Genomic DNA, 8818 nt, shown 5'->3' on the forward strand with positions numbered 1-8818 from the left:
TTATCAGCTTTGTTTGTTTGCTTTTACATGATGTGAGAGATTTACTTCTTGTGAATTTCTCCAGAATACATACTTCAACTACAGTAGTTCGTTCATGTAAATTTTTTTGGCATTTTGTGACATGTAAAAATGAAATTAGTTATGATGGATGAAGGCTAGATTTTGTTAGAGGATTTTTGGGTGGTTATGTCAAGGGCTACTTAGATGCAAGTGAACCTTATTTTACTATGGGTGAGTATTGGGATTCTCTCAGCTACGCTTATGGTGAAATATTTTAATAGTGGGTTGTTAACCTTTAGGTTATTGACTTAGCATGCAGCATAAAAAACAGGCAGAGTTGTTTCCATATAGCTTCCATTAATTCAACTTAAAAGCCATACAATTCATGCAAATTGATCATTTATAGGAATATCTTATCAGCCAACCTAAACCTGTAAAGAAAACTCATGCCCAACCACTCAAATATACCATACACATATAACATCAATAAGCAAACACTCATTTATAAGTTCTACAAGCTAAGCTAACATTTATACATGAAAGAAAACACAAGTAATAGCTGAATTTAGACTATTACCTTTTCACATTTGCAATGGATCAAAACAAGATGATTTTTCACATCTATGAATAAACAATAAAAATATCTTAGAAATCCATAAAGCTAGGACGTGCTAGTAAGGAAAAAAATGAAACTAAATAAGTCAATTCCATGGTTTATGAATTCAATACCAATTAAGATCTTAGATTGTCTAAAAAATTTCTGTGCCTCTTCGAGTCAGAAGATTAATGCAGCCAAAACTCGTATTTTCTATTCAAAGAATCTTTCTCAAGCTACAACTTAAGATATTATCAGGGAGAGTCATTTTTCACTTACCCAAAATTTTAGCAATTATCTTAGGGTTTCTCTGCTGCATACACATGTTATAAAGAACGATGATAAAAAAATAATATAAGCCAAAAAATAACCCAAATTAGCTCAAATTAAAAAAAAAATTATTTTCCAACTATTTAAAAAAATAAAAGAAAGAAAAAACGTACATGATGGTTCGAATGAGGGAAACTAGAACTAGATCTATAAATGCCTTGAAAGCTTGACTTTTTTCTTTTTGGCCTGAAATCTAGATGCTTTTTTTACTGAAATAGTGAAAGGGAATGGAGGAAGAAATGAAGTGAACAAAAAAATGAGGTGGAGGGTGTGGTTGTGTGAAGAGATCGGGCAAGAGGTAGAACTGCAGAAGAAAATGATAAACCTTAAAAAAAAATTACTTATATAAGGCTATTTTTGTAAATATCTCAGGTCAAGTTTCATATAAACTCGACCTCGACCCGAAACTGCATTTCAAAAAAAATAAAATTGACCTGACTCGACCCGATCCAAAACCTATTTTTTCAAAAACAAATCTGGCCCTAGATGATCGGGTCGAGTCGAAACCTAATGATTTTGGGTTGATTTGTCATCTTATTCACGACTTATAATATAAGGGTTTCATAAAAAATTTTAATAGATCCCATATAATTTTAAATTGTAATTGATTAATTGTACTACAATTATTATGTGATATGCTCATATGCCAACAACTTCATTAGCTTTTTTTATTTAATTAATTTAATTAAAAATACATAAAAATAAAAGAAAAAATGAAAATAAATAAATAAATAAATAAGCTTATTGGGCACTACGTAAACATTTTAATTTAACTTAAAATGTTAATCTTTTAAATTAATGTATCAAATAATAACTTTACTATCAAAAAATGGAAAAAATAATAAAAACAATTAGAAAAATAGGGAAACCATTGGGATGCCACGTGGGCATTCAAATTTAGCTTAAAATGTTAATATCTTAAATTAAGTTATCAAATAATAACTTTATTAATATAATACATATATAAGTGTAAAATTAAATAAATAATAAAATATATAATTTTATATATACCACGAGTTAACTTGAAGCAGAGCATCTTAAATCCATTTCTAATTCATCTTTTTTTTTTTGTAATTCTATCTATCTTTTTCTTTTACTTTCAAATCTTCCTCCATAACTTGGGAAAGAAGTTAGGTAAAGCGCATAGTGGTAGAAAAGAATATAATTACTTCGTTGTTTAAGCCAAGCTAAGAATGAAAAGTATCACTTTCGACATTGAGTTTGAACATGACAAAGCATGAATGAGGAGTTTTCAACCCAGTGTAGGTATTCATATTATATACAGGTTTGCCTCTTGAGGAAGCCCTAGCTTATTAAGAAAAGTAAGTAAGGAAGTGAAGTTAGGATAAGTGATTTGGAAGTCTTCCATTCAGGTTTTCTCTAGTGGGTGGGATAAAGGAAATAAGCACTGAAAGTCGTCCTTTCTTAACGATGAAGCAAGAGAAAACTTTGATCCTACTTGGTTTTTTCACAATATCCTAATCTTCGTAATCAGATCTAAAATCTAAACTTGCAATCAATTAAGTGTATGAAATGATTTTATCTTTTGCAGATGAAAGAGCTTTCACTTAATCTTATGCCGCCACCCTAGCTAAAATGTTAAAAAAGATTGACCTAATTGAACTTAATACTGTTTTTTTTAAAAAAAAACACCATATTGGATTGATTAAAACTCATTGGATACTGATTTTTTTTATCATCTTTATCAACCGGTTCATTTATTATAAAATTTATGTACTAAAACAATACGAAAGAGAAAAAAAAATAGGGTTGATACGTGTGCACCTCCATTCAAAAAAATACAAAAGGAAAAAATAAATGAGGAACTACGGGTACATTTTTATTGATATTATTTTCTCATAAAAATTATTTAAGTAAAAAAATAAAAATAAAAAAGTAAAATAACAAAGAAATAAATATTTTTAATCAATAATATCAAATGAGTCAAACCATAAATCTAAAAAAATTCATTTATTAAATATGGAAAGAAAAAAAGGAAAATAGTATAAAAAATAAAAAGAGAAGAAAACGACAAAAATGAAAAAAAAAAAAGTAAAAAGGCGCAATTCGGGGAGGTCAAAATATTCAAAATTTATATTATGGATAATAAAATATATACTTTATCTATAACTTGAGGTAGTTGTGACAAAACATCATTAATCCATCACTAATTAGAATCATTTTTAGTAAAATTTTGACAAAATTTTTATCATTAAATAACTACAAATCAAATTTAAATTTTAAATATCGTTTCTAAAAATTTTTTACTTATTATTAACCAATTGGATCTATCAATTTAGATTTTAAATGAAGTTTTAATGGAATCTTTCATATTATGAAACTTCATGAATTTTAGTTAAAACTTTTATCTAAATTTTTTTCCAAACCCTTTACCTTTTATATTTACTTATTGAAAAAAAATTATATACATGAGCTTTGTTCAAATTTGCAACTTTTGAACATCAGCTAAATCTTGATACCAATTGATATAAACATTATAAGCAATTTTTATTTTTTTAGTCAATTCATCAATAGAATGCATATTTAAACTTAAGTCAAACATTTTAGCATAGAAAAGGCAAAAAGGTTAAAAATTCATAAAATAAAATTCAATAATCTTTCAAGTTTCTATAATTTTTTACAATTAATTAAACCTATAATATCTATTTTCATTTATTAAACCTTTGTTAGAAGAAAATTAGTTAATTATTTTCGTTTAATTGAGTGAAAATTTAAATTTAAAATTTTAATTAAAAATATATATATTTAAAAATTTAATTAATTTAAAATAAAATATTTAAAATTTAATTGATTGAAATAAAATATTTAAAATTTAAATAATTATTAAATTTTTATTTTGAGTACTCTTTTATGTTTTACAATAAAACTTAAAATGAAAGTACTCATTTGCATGAAAAAAAAAAAAGTACGGGAAAACTAGATCCCGCCACCAGACCATGTTTCGTCCCCCGCGCAAAATTTCTCTTAGCCATATTTTTCATTCATTAGAATTTCAATTCCTCGATCAACTTCTTTTCTTGCCATCCTTTTGTTTGTCTCGAAATTCATCCTAATAGTACAGCAGATTCCTTCTTTAAAATGGAAAATGGAAAATGGAAAATGGAAATTCGATCGCTTTAGAGAGGCTAAACATCCCGATATCTATAATCAGGTTCCTCTCGTCACTCTTTGCCGCGTTTGTTTCGACAAATTGAAGAGAACCTTTTGAATTCTCATTTATAATATTTGATTTTCAATCATGAAATATACAAATATCTCTCCAGTAATTTTTCTTGAATTCTTATATGTTAGCAGATTTGCAATATCAATGGGATTTTCAATTAATGGATTGTTTTTCCAGATATTAACCAGGTTCGTTTCTCTTCAACTATTTCGTAACCGGATTTTTTTGTAATTTTGTACATACTCTTTCGATTATTTACTGATTATTCTTTGAATTGTAACTCATAATCAGATTCTGATTATTTTTTTTAATTAATAACTATTTAAGTACAAAAAGCAAATTATATATCCTTAATAAAATGTTAAACATTTTAATTTAACTAGACATTTTCAAAGGAAAATACAAAGAGATCAGAAAAAAAAAAAAAAAGCTAGTAATAACTGCATATAATATTACAGTGGGGAATAATTTATTTATTTTTGGTGGGGAATATTCTACTATGCTACTCCTTCTGCAACTGAGGTTTCTGGTCACATCATGTCCTTTACTATAGCCTCTGACCCTTCAGGGAACCTGAAAGACAAATAGAATAGGTTATACTTTTAGGAAACGAATTTTATTGATTTTTTCATATAGCTCAACTGAAAACCTTGAAAGCAAATCCAAAAGTTATGGCAAAAACAAAAATGTTTAAGATCCAAAAGAAAAAAAAATTATCAGTTTAGGTAATAATGCTGCCAATAGCTCCAGATAGGTTGGAAAGCAATTGGTTTGGTTCTGTGTAAAGACAAATGCAAAAAATCATTATAATAATAAATATGTTGCAAGTGACTTAGAAAGAGGGTAGTCTTTTTTATATTCTCACATGGGAATTGTTTGAACTGGTAATGTGTAGGACCATTGAACATGTAATCCAAAGGGGTAAAGATTAGATCTCATATGGGCTTTGTTTGGCTCATAGACGGGATAAGTAGTTCCAAGGAGTTTTGGCAAGAAAAAAATATATATAAATGGTAACTTGATAAGCAGTTAGGTGAACAGGATAGTTGCCTAATGCTCAGTCGGAAAAAGAAAATTGATGGACCGCAGAAAACACCGGCATTTTGAAAGGTTTGTATTCACCAATTTTCTGGATTATTGTATGGACCCACAAGAGGACTTCAGTTATCATCTAAGAGTATCATCTAAGAGTTCTTTTTTGGTGTGTGGAGCTGGAAGGAGATGGATGTACTTCATGGATATCGCATTCCATACATGAGTATTCTCAGAATCACATTTTCTTTAAACGCAAAACCATAAGCATTTGGCTATCAATAAAAGAATGAAAGCTGCATTGTTAGGAATGTGAAATCCATGCGGATGACAGGGCCCTTCAATTCTTGATTATCTGAAATGTTTGTGGATAATTTGCAAATGTTGACAATTGAATAGGGCTGTACATACTCATGGAAAGTGGTTTTGGTTGTGAGCTGATTATTTATTGGGTACATAAGTGTAGTGGTCCAAAGTAAGTAGCACATTACCGCTGTTTTGTACTTACAGCTTTAGTCGCTGCTTCCACTTGGATATGATGGATAGGGGTACCGGTCAGACTCAATGTCTTTGAGATCTCTGACTAGGATCTCATAGTGCCGCTTGACTTCCTCAGCTGACTTTCCACCCACTGCCTTTGCTATATTATGCCAGCGGTCAGGAGTGTCCTGGTCATATTTAGCCAGAGCCTTCTCGAACATTTTGTTTTGCTTAGCTGTCCAGGAGGAGCTAGAGCTATGTGAAGAAGTTGGAGAATTGGATGCCATTATTGAAAATCTAAGTAGAACAACTGAAAACAGAGGATTTACTGACAGTCTCTGGGGAATGACAGGCTGAAAATTAAAGAACTAGGCCTGATTTTGAACGAAAGTGTGAATAAATTGAAACTTGCAAAAAGGATGGAAGGTAAAAGATGGGTTGTTTCTCTCAAAGAAGATTACTTGAAGTCAAGGGTTGGTATGTGAGAGATATCATGAAAGGTGAACCTTATAAGCAGGAGGAAAAAAGTGTGGTGGGGTTGACCCAGTTTGGAGAATATATCCTCCAAAAGGGCTGAGAACAATATGACCCGTTCCTTAGGAACCACAAGATGGAGCAGCATGAGGAACAAGAAGTAAAAGAGAAGAAGCAGTATCAAAGGGCAGTCCCACTTTTTTTTAAACCAAACCGCATTCCTTGATTAGGTCAGTGGCAAGTGGGATTTGCCTTGTTATTTACTAGTCAGTGAAAAGAAATATCAGGTGAAGATACTATTAGCTGAGCAAACTCATCCTGTGTTGTGTTCTAATGATGCATCAATTAAGCTAACCAGTGGTTGCATTAGCCAAAGATAATGTAATCCATTTTCCTTTGGTATGAAAGGGATCATCAGGATAACAAAAACATGTGGTCAATAAAACTGGAGTTCTAACAGCTTAATTAGAGGTTTTTCTTGACAAGTTCAATAATTTACTTTGTCATAGTTTCTTTATTTCTTGACAAGCATGTGAAGAAATTTTCCACTCTTAGTTAGCCTTTGCTAACAGTTATAGCTGGCTTTCAGAAACATAGAGCTCATTGCCTTATTGTTCAGTCACCAAGTCAGCCAACCAACTTGTATGGCTCCCTCAGCTGGACTTATTATTGCTCCATGAGTGTGTGGACTAATCCAAGTAAGAACTCCTTATTTCTTAGTTGAGACGGTAATATAGCTCTAGAATTATTTGCAGTACCTAAAGCTGTATATGGGTAATTTCATTATCCCACCAGTTCCTAGTAAAGATGGCAATAGGTAGTTTGCCTTTCGGATAAGGGGCAATCGGTCTCTCTTTGCTATGAATACTCTTTTCCCTTTTCTTTTTGCTTCCCCCTTCCCCTTTTTTTAGTGGGAGGGGGAGGGGTAGGGGAAGCGTTGGGAAGGGCAACTATCTTTAGCAGCATCTCAATGTTGATTTTGACATCAAGTTTTGTTTGGACTGAAAGTTCTAAAAATCAATATGATCTTGACTTTGTCCCAAAGGAAGTTTGAAAACCTTGAAGTAGCTGCCAAAGTTATGATTAATTTCTTGTGAAAGAAAGATTGACTTGCCTTGCTTATTAAACTGAAGAAGAGGGTGAATTTTAAGGTAATGATGTTGAGTTTTGAAGCAAAACTAAAGGTGCAGATTGATTCATAAGGTTTCCTTTTGGTGTTTCCGGTTACGCATAAAAATCATAATTGTTTAATGTGTTAATTAATTGAGTAATTTTAATTTACCTATGATCTTTCTGCTCAGGTCTCAGTTAAGTGCAACTTTTAGCTGCTTATTCCAGTTGCACTATAGGAACTAAGTCAAAATGAGATACAGTTCTTCTCTTAAATTAGACAAGAAATAGGGTCATAGGGCCACCACCAGCCAGCTGAATGAGGGTTTCTACATTGAGTCGTCTTTATTGTCATATATACCTTGAATAAGAGTAGCTTCTAATTGGTCAGCTGGTTAACCATCTATTAAAAATGAATCACTCTTATAGCAGCTTTTAACATGACTCTGTATCTTTCCAGCATGTACTGTTCTGCAGAATGCTGAACCCTCCAGCGACCTTGCTTGAGAGAAATTTCTCTAATCTAATTGCATCAAGTTCTTTTAAAAGAAAGCATCAAGTTCTTTAATATGTTTCTGTGTATTTAATCTTGTTGTTTGAATAGTGAGCCATAAATGCACCAGAATAAATAAGTGATTATCTGATGTTGTTGGAGAGAAAAAAAATTCCTAATGATGATAAAACAAAACCAGCCGGAGGTTATCTAAGTAACAGAAAATTTGCTACCATAAAGCCAGGACTAGGCCTCCAAAAGGGATAGTTTAGATTTGAAGTCCATTCTTTTTTTTTAACCTGTGCTGATAGCAGTTCTGCAAATCTCATGTAATACATTAAATAATCAAGGTCAATAGTGATTGAAATTTCTGTAGTTTGTCAAGGGGCATCCTACTGGACCGCTACCAAATCTTGGAAGATCTTCTGGCTGATAATCGTATCATTTGTGGCTTTTTTTAATCTTTTTCCCCTCTGTGGTACACAGATTGTGACCATTGATTCTTCCACTTGCTATTATTCCAACCAAGATATGGACTGAATTCTTGCTAAATGTAAATTACTGCTTGAAATGTAAGGCATATAGATTCTCAACCGAAAATAATATCTTGGCAGATACTAAGAACCTTGCTTGCCGACTGTGCAAGTGTTGGATGGACTTGCCTTTTGCAAGTGGAACTGTGATCATGTGTATGTTTAACTGCTAGAATCCTGAAATTGCTTCCAGACTAAAGGAAGAAGGTACGAAAAATTTTATCTGGTTTTTGTATTCTTTTGAAGTTATATGCTTTCTTGTTTAAATTCCTACCATAAGCAGATACATGTTGATTGTCTTTACTCCGCTCGTACTTTAACACGAGTAATTAGGCTTAGCTATAATTTCTCACCATATAACTCTGGCTACCCTGCCATCAATTGGATCTTTTCAGTCTCACTTGACCAAAATGTTTCCTTCTATATTGGCAAGTGGCAACGAGGTTCAGGAACCTGTGGTTGTCAGCATATAGTATTTTTTTGTTACACAGAAAATGAGTAGTTGTTAATGTTGGCTAGTTGGCATCAAAGAATAACAGAAGCATAGTTTTGGGGGCTAATCATTGGATGACAGTGGCTTGGGTAAA

General features: G+C 31.6%; 1 protein-coding gene across 2 annotated transcripts; it reads right to left on the reverse strand.

Annotated features, from left to right (window-relative positions):
* Positions 1 to 4396: 4396 nt before the first annotated feature.
* LOC111292709 (protein RADIALIS-like 3) lies at positions 4397 to 6631 on the reverse strand. Of its 2 annotated transcripts, none has more exons than XM_089767286.1 (2): positions 5633 to 6631; positions 4397 to 4682 (listed from the first exon to the last, which is right to left on the reverse strand). In XM_089767286.1, the coding sequence occupies exon 1, from the start codon at positions 5906 to 5908 to the stop codon at positions 5654 to 5656; it is 255 nt and encodes an 84-aa protein (XP_089623412.1). In that variant the 5' UTR covers positions 5909 to 6631; the 3' UTR covers positions 4397 to 4682; positions 5633 to 5653. The 2 variants fall into 2 exon arrangements, with proteins under 2 accessions (XP_089623412.1, XP_089623411.1); XM_089767285.1 differs by having other exon boundaries at positions 5650 to 6516.
* Between the last annotated feature and the right edge of the window lie 2187 nt (positions 6632 to 8818).

Source organism: Durio zibethinus, chromosome 10 (genome assembly GCF_047325235.1).
Source record: "Durio zibethinus cultivar Kanyao isolate XHJ-2024 chromosome 10, ASM4732523v1, whole genome shotgun sequence".
In the NCBI taxonomy this organism is placed as follows: Eukaryota; Viridiplantae; Streptophyta; class Magnoliopsida; order Malvales; family Malvaceae; genus Durio; species Durio zibethinus.

What these genes read in the sequence shown, in the direction of transcription:
- LOC111292709 (XM_089767286.1), bottom strand. Translation starts at nt 5,908, where the DNA reads ATGGCATCCAATTCTCCAACTTCTTCACATAGCTCTAGCTCCTCCTGG.